We start from the raw sequence: 14,515 nt of genomic DNA, 5'->3' as shown, positions 1-14,515 counted from the left end.
GTAACCTATAATTTCTGTATTTTAACTTTAGTTGATTAAAACTATTTCTATTAACCTTTTGTTCATTAAAGAGAGATTTAATAAGTGCTATGAACTGTCCTGAATTGTAAGATGGGGGTTAACCTCAGCTTGGTAATGATGCTCCTTTAGGGCCCCAGTCAAGACTGCCGCAGTGCCTTCTCCCTTGCATTTTACGCTATAGACAGTGGTTAATGGTAAAAGAGTGAACTTTCTTCACCTAGTCATGGATTTTTGTAGAACTATCATTTTAAAGCTCCTTGGCTGTGGCCTTTCTTGAATTACCTGTTGGCCACAGGCAGGCATGGTGGCAAGAGGGATCCTTTTTGAGAGGGACATTCCCTATAGCTGCCTGTGTGTGTGTGTGTGTGTGCGCGCGTGTGTGTGTCTCAGATTACTGTGCAGACTCAGTTTTCAGACATGTTGGAGGAGTTTAAAAATTAGCTTTGCAGTATTTTATAGTGAAAGGCTACTTATTTTGGGAGAGTGCTTTATTGAAGATAAGTTGTTGATAAAAGAAATAAGAATTTGAATCTTATAGGTGGTTTTTTTTGCTCTTGTTAAAATTAAAAATAAAATCTTGTAATTCTTACTCATTATATGATGCTAAGTTCACCATTGCTACATATCAAAAATGGATATGTTGTTAGAAAGATCACATTCTTATTTAAATGCAGCACAAAAAAGCCTATTTCCAGAATGTTAATGTCCTTTCGAAACTAGTTCAGTATATTTGTGTTAAAAATTTGATCCAATTTGTTTATTAAAATTGCAGTTAATATAACTTGTATTGGGAATAATAGTTTTCTAGCATAAACTTCTTTCCTGGGGAAAACTGTATTGGCAACTTAAAGTAAAATCATCAGATCTTGAGTGAAGCTTCTAGTCATGACCAGTAGGTTTCACTTAATTTTGTGGTTACTTTCTTACTCAAAAAATGCCTACTGGTGGCTACTATATAGAAAGTTAAATTTTGTTGAAATATTTGTTGTGATTCATTATTTGATTGTATCCTGAGACTTAGATAAAACATGACTCATTAATGAGTTCAGGTATTTTTGCTACATGAAAATGTAAGGGTTGCCCAACTATTCATGCAGAATATATCTTCTGCATTATTTAGGAATGTTGAATTTCAGTTTTTTAAACTAATTTAAATTAAAATGTTTTGTAGTCATGCAGTTAGTTGACACTGAGGTAATTTTGAAATATCAGCTTCAAAATTTAAACTATTAAATAAAGAGTTTCCTTTTTGTACAAAGAATATGTTTGGTGTCTGTAAGTATTTATATTCCCAGAAATAATTAATTTTTAAAAATTAAGTTTTATTGTGAAGCAATCAATGCCAACAGACTTGTCTTTTTTCTATCAAGAAATATAAAAAAAGAAAAGATAAATTCATATACCCAATTCTTAAATTATTCTTTGATATGTTTTATTTCCCTTTGAAAATTACAATATGTATTAATAATATGATTTTTAAAAAGATCATGTCCGTGATTAACTTCCTATTGAGGGGCACGTGTTAATTTGATGTTCTAACGAGTTTGGCAGTAGGTTGCAGGTGAAGAGCTTTGGAATCAAGGATGTGTTTGCTGCATGTCAGCACTGTTTCCACCTGATAGCTTTGTTCTCGTGCCCTGTAGCCGCCTTCAGAAATAGAAATCACTAATTGGGTGATAGAATTAATGGTGCATTATTTTGAGAATTCATGTAATACAAATTTCCTCCTCAAATGTCAGTTTTTCTGGTCTTAACATGTCACACGTTAGCAGTAGTTTTCAGCTAACAGCCTGTTAAGTCTGAGAAACTGTTTACAAGTGAGACCTGTATTGAGCTTTGGCTATAAAATTGATTATCATGGCAGAAGAGGTAGATAATCAAAGATTTTGAAGAAATTTAAGAAGGCTATATACGTTTGTTTCAATAGTATAAGAATGTATAGGGTTAACAGCCTTGTTAAATGAAATTTTTTTCTAATTTTAGAATTAATGTTTTATTGAAATCTTGGTGGTAGAGCTAAAAGTACAGAATAAAGAAAAAATTATTCTGTTATATAGCTATAACTTCTATTAACATTTTCTTTATATATGTTTCATTGTTTTATATTCTTGCAAATAATGGATATAACTAAACATGGCTAAAAAATTTTTAAAGATTCTGGCATCTTATTGCTTGATTTCTTACCACCAATTTTATCCCCTCCCTGTGTTAAAAATAGAGAAATCAAATAAAATTTGTTTATAAAACATTGTAACATTCCACAAAATAATTCTGAAAGAATTCGTATGGCCAAAAATACATACGGCTTTTTTCCCCTTTTTCTTCTGTAGAAAAACTGTAGAGAGAGGAAGAGAGAGAGAATGTATGATGTGTATTTAATGGAATAGTAGTATCGATGGACATTGTGACATTTCTATGATGTTCATTGCTCCTTTCTTAGGGCCTCCAAGGATGTCCCCAAAGGCCCAGCGACACCCTCGAAACCACAGAGTTTCTGCTGGGAGGGGTTCCATTTCTAGTGGCCTAGAATTTGTATCCCACAACCCACCAAGTGAAGCAGCTACTCCTCCAGTGGCAAGGACCAGTCCTGCAGGGGGAACATGGTCATCAGTGGTCAGTGGGGGTAGGTAATACTTGGCTTAGGCCATAAATACAGTGTTCATTTTGTAATTCTATTAGCTGTAAATAGGGCTAATATCACGCTCTGATGAATTGCAAGTGTATTTGATGCTATCTGCAAGATAGTATAACCAAGAGAATCTCCTATATATTTAAAATGGTGGAATAACCAGAAATGGGAAAACATGCATTTTATTCTGGGCTCTACCACTTATTCCCTGTAAATTAGAAAAAAATTATGTAGTTATTCTGAATTTCATTTTTCTCAGTGAGTAAAATAATCTGCATGGTTTACTTCATGGGGTTGTAATGAGATTCATATGAGGTAATAAATACGAACGTGTATAGTTTTATAAAGTGTACCACTCAAAATATAAAGCCAATATAGTAAGTGAGAACATTTAGAAGGATGGAATTTTCTTAGCAACTTTGTTCATTGATTCATTCCACAGACATTTATTCTAGGGCTCACAGTGTAGTGGGTTTGTCTAGCATCTATATATGACACTAGTTTCCAACTACTTCCCTTATGAGGAATATCAAACAAAGTAGGAGCCCAAGTTTTATCTGCAATTAACCTAAAGAATATGCTGACAGCAGCTATGAAAGTTTAAAAAAATGTACCTTGACAAGATTTTATAGTTAGGTTGACTGCTTTTGCTGCTTTGTTAATCATATTCCTTAATGTTTTGTTTTATGGTAACTATGGTAAGCAGGAACATAAAGTGATTATATTTTTTTTAGTCTTAATTTATTTTAGTCTATAGAACCTTGAAAAGAAAACAAGTCTTTAAGCTTAAACACTAAATGTCTATTTTTATTTGATATACAGTCTCCTGAGCTTTTGTAATATATAATTGTATTATCATTTTCTTAGCTGATTCCATTTTCTTCTTTGGTTTTCAGTTATATTAAAATTAGTGAGGAAATAGAATTTTTAAAAATCTTAGCTGTATTGTTAATCATTTGACATTACTCAGATGGTTTGGAAATAAATTTTAAGAGTAACAATGTGAATACAGAAGCAAGAGAGTAAAAGTTATATCCAGAACAGTGTTACAGGATTGATCTTTATTCTGACTGGGGAAGAAATGGCAATTGTTGAGTAATAGTTTCCCTCCATGGCTATTGGTCAAATATTTAAAAAGAACAAAAGTGAAGCAAATTGAACCATTTTCTCTAAACCTTTGAATTGGAGCTTTGTTAAATAGGTTAATAATGGAATATGAAACCTAGTAGAAACTTATCATGAAGTAGTATGAAATATGAAAGTAGGTTTGGATTATCTTCCCCATTTGGCTAAATTGGGTCCTTGATTTCTTTGCACAGTGGATCTTGATGTTGCAAAATATATAGGATAAGCTGTTTTAAATGTGTTTTATTCCATTAGTTAGAGGAGGAAAGAATAATCCTACTTATTAGAGACACTCCTTCTCCCCTCAGCCCTCCTACTCTTTTTAAAAGGAAACAGTCACTCTCACTTTTTAGTAGAAAATGATGCTACCTTTATCTCAAAAAGTGGCATTTATCCTGCCTTAGGAATCCAATTTCCAGCTTCATTCAAAATATTGCCATTTGGAAAGCGGACTTGGCCCAGTGGTTAGGGTGTCCGTCTACCACATGGGAGGTCTATGGTTCAGACTCCGGTCCTCCTTGACCTGTGTGGAGCTGGCCCATGCGCAGTGCTGATGTGTGCAAGGAGTGCCGGGCCACACGGGTGTCCCCGCGTAGGGGAGCCCCACGCGCAAGAAGTGCGCCCCGTAAGGAGAGCCACCCAGCACGAAAGAAAGTGCAGCCTGCCCAGGAATGGCGCCGCCCACACGAAGAGCTGACACTACAAGATGATGCAACAAAAGGAAACACAGATTCCAGTGCTGCTGACAACAACAGAAGCAGACAAAAGAAGAACACGCAGCAAACAGACACAGAGAACAGACAACTGGGGGGAAAGGGAGAGAAATAAATAAAATAAATAAAATTTTAAAAAAAATCTTCTAAAAAAATTGCATTTACTCGTGAAATTATTCATGCCTTTCAGAATTGTTACTTTTAGTTTGGGGAAAAAACCCACAGTTGTATTAATTGGTATCATTTTTCAGACATTGGGGTGGGGAGTAGAGAGTACTAGTTTAGTAGATCATGAGAGAAGGCCTCTGAGCGAGTGATAATTGAGCTGAGACTGTAACATAACTTTTCCTTTCCTTTTAGTTCCAAGGTTATCCCCTAAAACTCACAGACCTAGGTCTCCCAGACAGAACAGTATTGGAAATACTCCCAGTGGGCCAGTTCTTGCTTCTCCCCAACCTGGCATTATTCCAGCTGAAGCTGTTGCCATGCCTATTCCAGCTGCCTCTCCTACGCCTGCAAGTCCTGCTTCTAACAGAGCTGTTACCCCATCTCTTGAGGGTATGTAAGAAAGTGCTTCCAGATATTTCCATTGTTGCTTTTGGAATTGAATGGTGGAGGTTTAACATATGAAAAATGCTGTGTTGTTTTGTTTTTATTTATAGATAAATATTTGAGTGCGCTTTTTTTTTTTCTTGAATTGAACCCAGGACCTCTTAGGTGGGAAGCTGGCATTCAGCCACTGAGTTGGGTTTTTCATTTGTTTGCTTGTTGTTTTGTTTTTGTTTTTAGGAGGATCCAGCACCAAACCCCGGGACCTCCTGTGTGGGAAGTAGGCGGCAAATGGCTTGAGCCATATCCGCTCCCCTGAGTGCACATTTTAAATATTATATAAATGAAATTAGTTCAAGTAGTACCATTAGTTTCATATATATTATTCTTGAGTGTGTGTTGTTATTAGGGTTGTTAATATTCCTGGGTGATATATATTTAAATAAAATAATTGTTATTTCATATGTCTGCAAAGGAGAAAAATATAAGAAAACAAAATTGTTGAATGTTTCCCCTTTTGACTTTTTTTAACACCTAACTTTGAATTTTTTAAAAAATTTATTTTCTAGCAAAAGATTCTAGGCTTCAAGATCAGAGGCAGAACTCTCCTGCAGGGAATAAAGAAAATTTGAAGCCTAATGAGACATCACCTAGCTTTTCAAAAGCTGAAAGTAAAGGTAGAATTTTAAGAATGCTTTAAATATAATTGTAGAAATATGAAATAGTAGGTCTAATCTTATTTCTAATACAGAATATTTTTGGCCAACAGTTTTTTTCTCATATTGTGGATATTTAAATGCATAGTTTGGCAAATGCCAGAATCCATAAGTAGTATATTGAAATGAACACTTTGATAATAGACCTCATTTTCATTTCTAACACCCCGTGGTAAAAGAATCCTTAAATTTTATAGAAGGTTAGAAATAAATCTGTATCTGACAGTTCTTAATTTTTACAGGTATATCACCAATTGTTTCTGAACATAGAAAACAGATTGATGATTTAAAGAAATTTAAGAATGATTTTAGGGTAAGTGTTGCATTGGACTTACCAGTTAGAGTTTTAAGAAATAAATATTAATTGTGACTAAGGATTTTTGTATCATCCATTTATAAAAGTGCATTATATCTATATCGGAAACATTGAACCATGTGTGTAGAAAGCTAAACATTGTTAAAATTGTATTTACTTGTGCATTAAGTGGGGTAACTAAAATCATGATATTTGATAAGAGCAGTAGTTGATATCAAATGAAATAATTCTAACATTTGAAGCCACCATAACATAAGTTATTTGGTGTTCCTATGATTACTTTGTTCAGTGAAGCTAGATTGCTGTGGAGAAAGGCCAAGGAATTAATTACTAGATGTGGCAAGTGGACGATATACTGGGCCATGCTGTTCTGTGGTAGTTGGAGATTTACTCTTTATGTTCCAAATATATTAATTGGTATAGAAATCTTTTTATAATACTATTTCTCCATTTGGTAGACTTTGCTGATAGCTGTTCTTTCTTTAGCATGGTATCTTTCTTTGATGGCTATTTCATTCAGTTTCACATGGTTTACTAAAATATAACTAGATATCAAGATAGATTTTGAAACCAACTCAAGAAATCCTGAAACTTAGCTTGTGATAGGCGGTAAAAATTGTCAGCTTTAAAAAAAAGGTGACTGAATCAGAAGATGAATGAATAATAGACAAAAGGAAGCCCTTCCCCAGCCTATGTTCTAGCTCTCTAAAAAAATAATTATTTTTGTAATTAGTTTCATGTGCATTCAAACATTCTTTAAAGTATAATGTATTATTTCCTTCAACACATGTATTCAGCTTAGGAGCTCTTAGAAGTTGTTAATTAAAATTTTTTTTATCAAACAATAGTTAATACATAAAAATGATATCAAGAGAAATGAACAAATGTCATGTACCCACTTTCCAGCTTAATAAGTCAGGCCACCTACCCCTCCTCAGCTGCTTCCTTCTCTTTCCTTCCAGATAGATTGGCTTCTTTCCCATGCAGTTATTTATACTCACACTGCATATGAATATATATCTAAGCAATAGAGGTTGTTGTTTTGCATAATCTTAAATTCAGTATTTATATAATGTCATGTAGTATTCTTCCACATCTGCTTTTTTTCTTTCTGCGTTTTTTTATAGTCATTCAGTCCCTTCTTATTGTACGCTTACACGACGTTATTGTTATCAAGAAAAGAAATATTTTTACTTTGAAGTATATTGTTTTAGTTTCCCAGCTGCTAAAACAAATACCATACAATGGGTTGGCTTAATAACGGGAATTTATTGGCTCACAGTTTCCGAGGTTGGAAGGCTTGCTTTCTCCCTAGGTTGGTAATTTCTGGCTGGCTGGCAATTTTTGGGGTTCCTTGGCTTTTCAGTCACATGGCAATATACAAGGCGATGTCTCCTCCTTTCTTCTGCATATTCTCTTGACTTCTGGCTTTCACCGTGGCTTTTTTTTTTTTTTTTAAGGTACTGGGCCCCACTATTAAACTCGGGACTTCATATGTGGCGCTAAACCACTGAGCCACATCAGTTCCCCTGAGTTGGCGTCTTCATTTGTTTACTTTTTGTTTGGTTTTGGTTTTAGGAGGCACCAGGGAATGAACCAGGACCTCCCATGTGAGAGGCAGGAGCTAAACTGCTTGAGCCACATCTGCCTCCCTACCCATTTTTTATTATTGAATTGCAAGAATATTTTGTATGTTGTCTGCCAGTCCTTGAACAGATAGGTAATTTGCAAATATTTTCTTCCATCCTGTGACTTGTCTTTTCACTTTCTTAGGGTGTCTTTTGAAATACAGACATTTTGCATTTTATTTTTTCTTTTGTTGCTTGGGCTTTTGATATTATAGCTAAGAAATCATTGCCTAATCCAAGGTCATGAAGATTTACTCCTGCTTTCCCTTCCATTTAGGTCTGTAATCCATTTTGGGTTAATTTCTCCCCCAATTCCCCTCCCACCTTCCCACCCCCGACACCTCCCTTGTCTTTTTCTCATTGTTTGCTTGTTTCTTCTTTTAGCAGTTACCAGGAACCGAACCCAGGACCTCTCATGTGGGAAGTGGGTACCCAACTGCTTGAGGCACATCTGCTCTCTACTCGTACTTGGTTTTTTTGCTGTCTGCTTGTTACTGGCTTGTTGTTTTTGCTCAATGTCTTCTTATTGTCTGTTCATTGTTTACTGTCTTTAGGAGGCACCTGGAATTGAACCTGGGACCTCCCATGTGGGAGGCAGGCACCCAATGACAGCCACATTCACTTCCCTAATTTCTTTTTAAAATGATTAATTTATTTTTCCCCCTCCCCTCCATTGTCTACTCTCTGTGTCTATTCACTGTGTGTTCCTCTGTGTCTGCTTGAATTTGCATTAAGTAGCTCCAGGAACTGATCCTGGGACCTTCTGGAGTGGGAGAGAGGTGATCATCCTCTTGTGCTACCTCAGCTCCCTGGTCTACTGCATCTCTTATTATCTCTCCTCTGTGTCTCTTTGTTGCATCATCTTGCTGTGCCAGCTCTCTGTGTGGGCCAGCACTCCTGCCCAGGGCAGCACTCCACATGGGCCAGCACTCCGCATGGGCTAGCTTGCCACATGAGCCAGCTTCCCTTCACTAAGAGGCCCTGTGTATTGTATTCTAGACCTCCTATATGGTAGATGGGAGCCTAGTTGCTTGAGCCACATCTGCGTCCCCCTAATTTTTAAATATAGTATAAAAGAGGGAATCAAATTTCTTTTGCTTGTGGATATCCACTTGTCCCAGCCTCGGATTCTTTCCCTGTTGAGTTTTCTTTGTACCCTTGTTGAAAATCAGTTGACCACAAATGTGAGGGTTTACTTTTGGACTCTGAATTCTCCTCACTTGTAAGTATGTACATTTTTATGCTAGTACTTGACTTAGATATAGTGTTGTTTAAAAGACTAAAAATTCTTTGATTAAAAATATTTTAGCTATCATAGTATGAGTTCACAACTTTTGTAAATCTTCATTAATGTTTGACTGTTAAATTCCAGATAGCAGCAGCATTAAAACTCTCATCTCTTTAGGATTTATATTATTATTACTGTTTGTAGCCTTAATAGTCAAATGTATTATTAAGTGTCTCTGAATAACTCTTTGTTCCAGAAGAGAACGCTAGAAAGCAAATAAATTGTTTTTAAAAAAATTTAAAGTTGAGCTTTATTATTATTCTCTTCAAATAAACTGTTGCTATTAGCTTATATTTGTTAAGGATTTCCTTTGTGTTAGATGTTCCTCTAAGTGCTTATCCTTTAAATTTGTTAAGTCCTTTATTGTCCTAACAAGCCTTCTAAGTAGTTCTGTTATTACCTGTAGTAGGTTTATTAGGAAACTAAGGTAAAGAGAAGTCAAATAATTTGTCCAAGGTCACATGGCTAGTTAATGACAGTCCTGGCCATCTTTGTGTTTAAGCTTGTGGCAGTGAGTCTTTCTTTGGTAACTAATACAATGTGTACACAGTTAAATGTCTGTTTAATGAATGACTCATCAGAACCACCCTCATGATGTGCACATGATCCTGAACTGCATTTGTTCACAGGAATCTCTACTTTTTCACTGACACAGAAATAGGAGTACCCTATGTTCTTGTTTTTTGCCTTTGAGAACCATCTGTGGGCTCTAATGTACCTATATGTAGAGTGCTGATAGCTTTATTCATCTAAGAATCAACAGTAGTACTTTCATTTCCATCTGGTTAATGGTGTGGATTTTGGAGGCAAGTAGACCGAGTTTGAATATTGGCCCCCTCCATAACATATGTATAACATTGGAGCATGTCATCTTCTCTCCCCAAGCCAAAATAAAACCTACTTTATAGTGTTCTTGTTAGAGCCAAGCAATATACTATCTGTAAAATGCCTGGCACATCCTTTGGATTCAATAAATGCTAGTTTTTCTTCACAAAATATGGATGATTCAAAACTGTACTGGCTATTAACTTTTTTTTGTTCTTTGAGTCACATAAGAATCGCAGATTTCCTTTTGGTTTGGTATACTGCAAAGAGGAAATATAGTGGAATGTTTAAAAGCAGGAATTGTGCCTTATTTCCCCATTTGTAAAATGGCCATGATATTATATACCTCAAATAAGGCTGTTGAGAAGATTAAATAAATGAGTTGGGAAATCGTTTAGAACAGTGTTCAGTTGATAAGTGTTTGCCATTATAAGAATGATAACGATCATAAATTATTTTCACTCAAGAAATCTTGTTATAAATATTATTGAAGTCTTTTGCATTATACAGTTAGTCTATTAGGTGTGTAGCCCTTGCTAGAGATTTTTGTGAACAAAAGGAGGTTTTAATAGTTTAGTGTCTATATTGTGACTTACATTGCTAGTGGGCTCAGATAAATGCCCCTATCAACTTTTGCCTTCCTTTTCTTACTTCATAGCAGTATTGGTGATGCATTGAAACCTGACATGCACCTGTGATAAGTGCCTCAGAAGTGAAGTCATTGAAACTGGCTTACCAATTCAGAGGCTGAGATGATGGCTTGTCTCCAACCTTTAGGTGTACCTTTCTGCTGCGTAGGTCTCTGTAGCTGCTTCTCACCACTCTGGCTCTGGACTGCTGTTGTATTTGCCCCCATGTCTTCTCTTGCTGCCCTTTCCTTTTTTTTTTCCTTGTCATTTTCTTTAGCTGTCCTATTTTTTTCTGCAAATGTTAAAAGCCTTCTCACTTATTTCACTAACATCTTTGTGTTCAGTTCTTGATGGTTCTTGTGTTTTGTGCTTTCATTTTTAGCTTTGGTTTTAGAAAGTCTTATTTGATCAGCATGTCTAGTCTGGTCTCCCTCTGAATCCACCTATATTTGGCCTTCCAATCCACCACTAGTCTTGGGCAGAATGTGGTCTTAGTCCAGCCTCCATAATGGTTTCTGTAGCCTCTCTTGCCTCCCTCCAATTCATTCTCCATAAACCTGCTGCCCTCATCTTTCTGAACTAAAAATATGCTTAGTTGTATATGCTGCTTAAACTTCTTTAGTGTCTTCCTATTAACCTGAAAATTAAAATTAAAAACTAAAATCCTTAACATAGCTTTCAAGCTCCTTATACTCTTAGTTCTCATGCTTGTGTGCATCATTTCTTTTGTATATGTATCATACCCTTGGTCCAGCCACCATTAGTGTTTTTCTGTTTCATGACGGAGCAATTTTCCCCCTTTTTAAAACATTTTTAAACATGCTGTTTAATTTTCTTAGACTCTTTACTTTTCCAAACACTTCCCCCTCCCCAAATTCTTGTTTATTAGAAGTATAGGTTTACCAAAAAATCATGCAGAAAATACAGGACACAGAGTTCTCACCCTCCTCCCCTCCATTATCAACACTTTCGAGTGTGGTACATTTGTTACAGTTGATAAAAGAATATTATAATTTTAGTTTTAACTGTCATCCATGGTTTACATTGGTGCTCACTGTTGTGTTGTATGGTCTTATATTTTTTTGTTTTTGTTTTTAAATTTTTATTCTGGTAACACACATACAACTTAAAATTTCTCCTTTTTAGCCACATTAAAATATATGATTTACTGATGTTAATAACATTCACAATGTGGTGCTACCATCACCACCATTCATTACCAAAACTTTTCCATCAGTCCCAACAGAAATCCTCTAGCAAACTTTTTTTTGGGTACAAACCCTTTTATTTTTTTTTAATTAGTTTTATTGATATGTAGTCATAAGCATATAATCCATCCAAAGTGCATAATCAGTGGTATTTGGTATAATCACAGATTAAACTACTGTTTATTTTTTAAAACATTTATTCTGGTAACACATTTACAACTTAAAATTCCCCCCCTTTTAAAAACATCCACATATATAGTTTAGTGCTTTTAATTACATTTCATAATGTGCTGCCATCACCACCATCTATTACTAAAACATTATGATCAACTCATGTACAAACTACAATTTTAAGCATTGATTCCCCATTCCTTATCCACACCCCAGCCACTAGTAAACTGTATTCTAGTTTTTTACTCTATGAATTTCCTTATTCCAATTATTTCATATCAGCGAGATCATAGTATATTTGTTCTTTCATGATTCATTTACTTCATTCAACATGCTTCATTTCTTTTTATGGCTGAATAATATTACGTTGGGTGTATATACCACATTTTATTTATCCATTTATCAGTTGGGTGGGCACTTGAGTTGCTTCCACCTTTTGGCAATTGTGAATATTGCTGCTTTCAACATCAGTGTGCAAATATATGTTTGATTCCCTGCTTTTCAGTTACTTTGGTTATATACCTAAGAGTGCCAGATATTTGGTCATTCTATACTTAACTTTTTGGAGAACTACCTGTCTTCCGCAGGAGTACACTATTTTACAGTCCCAACAACAATGAATGGGTATTCCTATTTCTCTATATCTTCTTTAATACTTTATTTTCCTTTATATTTTTTTAATAGTAGCCATTGTAGAGGATGTGAAATGGTATCTTGTGGTTTTCATTTGCACTTTTCTTATGGGTAATGATATTAAGTATCTCTCCCTATCCTTTTGACCATTTGTATATCTTTGGAGAAATGTCTAGTGAAGTCTTTTGTCCATTTTCTTTCTTTTTTCAAAGATTAATTTTTATTTATTTCTCTCCCCTTGCCCGCCCCCATTGCCTGCTCTTTGTGTCCATTCGCTGTGTGTTCTGTGTCTACTTGCATTCTTGTCAGGCAGCACTGGGAATCTGTGTCTCTTTTTGCTGCGTCATCTTGCTATGTCAGCTCTCTGTGTGTGCGGCGCCACTCCTGGGCAGACTATGCTTCTTTCATGCGGGGCAGCTCTCCTTGCACTGGGCATTGGGCCAGCTCACCACACAAGCCAGGAGACCTTGGGTACCAAACCCTGGATCTCCTATATGGTAGGTGGATGCTCTGTCAGTTAAGCCACATCTGATTCCCTCTTTTGTCCATTTTCAAGTTGGGTTGTCTTTTTTTTTAATATAATTTTTACTTTATTTATTTACCTTCCACCCCTCCTCCAGATGGTTATCTTATCTGTCTGCTCATTGTTTGCTTGCCTTCTCTAGGAGACACCAGAAACTGAACCTAGGACCTCCCACATGGGAGGCAAATGCCCAGTTGACCTGAGCAGTATCTGCTCCCTGCAGACTGTGGCATCTGCTGACTTTGTGGCATCTGCTTGTTTAGGCATCTGCTCATTGCTGCAGGGTGCAGACGGCTAGCTCTCATTGTGGCAGGGTGCAGTGTCTAGCCCTTGTTGCGGTGAGTGTGGCATCTGCTTGTCTTCTTTAGGAGGCACCGGGACCAAACAGAAGGAAGTAAACAGTGCACTGGCCCACATATTCAAGTCAGTTGACTTTGCAAATGCAATTTGTATCCTTGAAGCTGAGTCTGGAGGGGGAGAGTTGGTGTGAGAGAATAAAGTTAAAATTGCCTCCTATTAGCTCACCCTTTCAAAATTAAACAAAGACCAAGAGAGAAATGGCTCCAGCATTTGACCACATATGTTTCTTCTTATGCAGTCCAAACTGTGAATGCCATGTACCTAGGTCACTGCGAAACGTAGGAATTTAATTTTTCTCCAATCAAAATTCTATTAATTTTTAAAATTTATTTTTTGTTTTAAAAATTTATTGAAGTATATCAATCATACATAAAATACATAAACAATATATGTATAGTAATAGTTGTGAATTTAAACATATATAACATCATACATGACTCCATCATACATGACTCACATAGCTGATCCTACCACCAATACCTTGCATTGTTGTTAAACATTTTTATTTTTTTTTTAAGATTTATTTTTCATTTATTTCTCCCCCCCCACCCCGTCACCTCCACCGCCCCACCCCCACCCCCCGTTGTCTGCTCTCTCTGTCCATTCACTGTGTGTTCTGTGTCTGCTTGCATTCTTGTCAGTGGCACCAGGAATCTGCGTATCTGCGTCTCTTTTCGTTGCATCATCTTGCTGTGTCAGCTCTCCGTGTGTGCGGTGCTACTCCTGGGCAGTCTGTGCTTTTTTCATGCGGGCGGCTCTGCTTATGGGGGCACACTCCTTGCATGTGGGGCTCCCCTATGTGGGGCACAACCCTGCGTGACACAGCACTCCTTGTACACATCAGCACTGCACGTGGGCCAGCTCACCACACGGGTCAGGAGGCCCTGGATTTGAACCCTGTACCTCCCATACAGTAGGCGGACGCTCTATCAGTTGAGCCAAATCCTATTCTCTGTTGTTAAACATTTTTAACTAATGATTAAAGAGCATTGTCAAAATATTACTACTCTCCAAAGTGTTTTTCCCCCAACCCCCTATTATTACTATCTTTATATCATTTATGTATGAACATACTTAAAACAATATGTATATAGTAAAAGTTGTGAACTTTCAAAGCAGACATGCATAACATCATACAGGGATACCATATAGCAACCCTCCACCAGCACCTAAAATGTATC

The 14,515-nt window shown here is 36.3% G+C and overlaps 1 protein-coding gene across 9 annotated transcripts in view; it reads left to right on the top strand.

Annotated features, from left to right (window-relative positions):
• ATXN2 (ataxin 2) overlaps positions 1-14,515 on the top strand; it is a 175,210-nt gene that overhangs the window by 89,655 nt on the left and 71,040 nt on the right. For 7 of the 9 annotated variants that reach the window (XM_058280970.2, XM_023585905.3, XM_012521373.4 and 4 more), the window contains 4 exons: positions 2,462-2,644; positions 4,849-5,046; positions 5,607-5,714; positions 5,996-6,066. In XM_058280970.2, the coding sequence (XP_058136953.1) occupies positions 2,462-2,644; positions 4,849-5,046; positions 5,607-5,714; positions 5,996-6,066 (560 nt within the window). The remainder of the gene's footprint in view (positions 1-2,461; positions 2,645-4,848; positions 5,047-5,606; positions 5,715-5,995; positions 6,067-14,515) is intronic. The other 2 variants (XM_058280969.2, XM_058280968.2) reach the window with 1 other exon arrangement.

Source organism: Dasypus novemcinctus, chromosome 19 (genome assembly GCF_030445035.2).
Source record: "Dasypus novemcinctus isolate mDasNov1 chromosome 19, mDasNov1.1.hap2, whole genome shotgun sequence".
NCBI lineage: Eukaryota > Metazoa > Chordata > Mammalia > Cingulata > Dasypodidae > Dasypus > Dasypus novemcinctus.
Note: the sequence above shows the minus strand (reverse complement) of the source record. Positions and strands in the feature narration are given on the sequence as shown.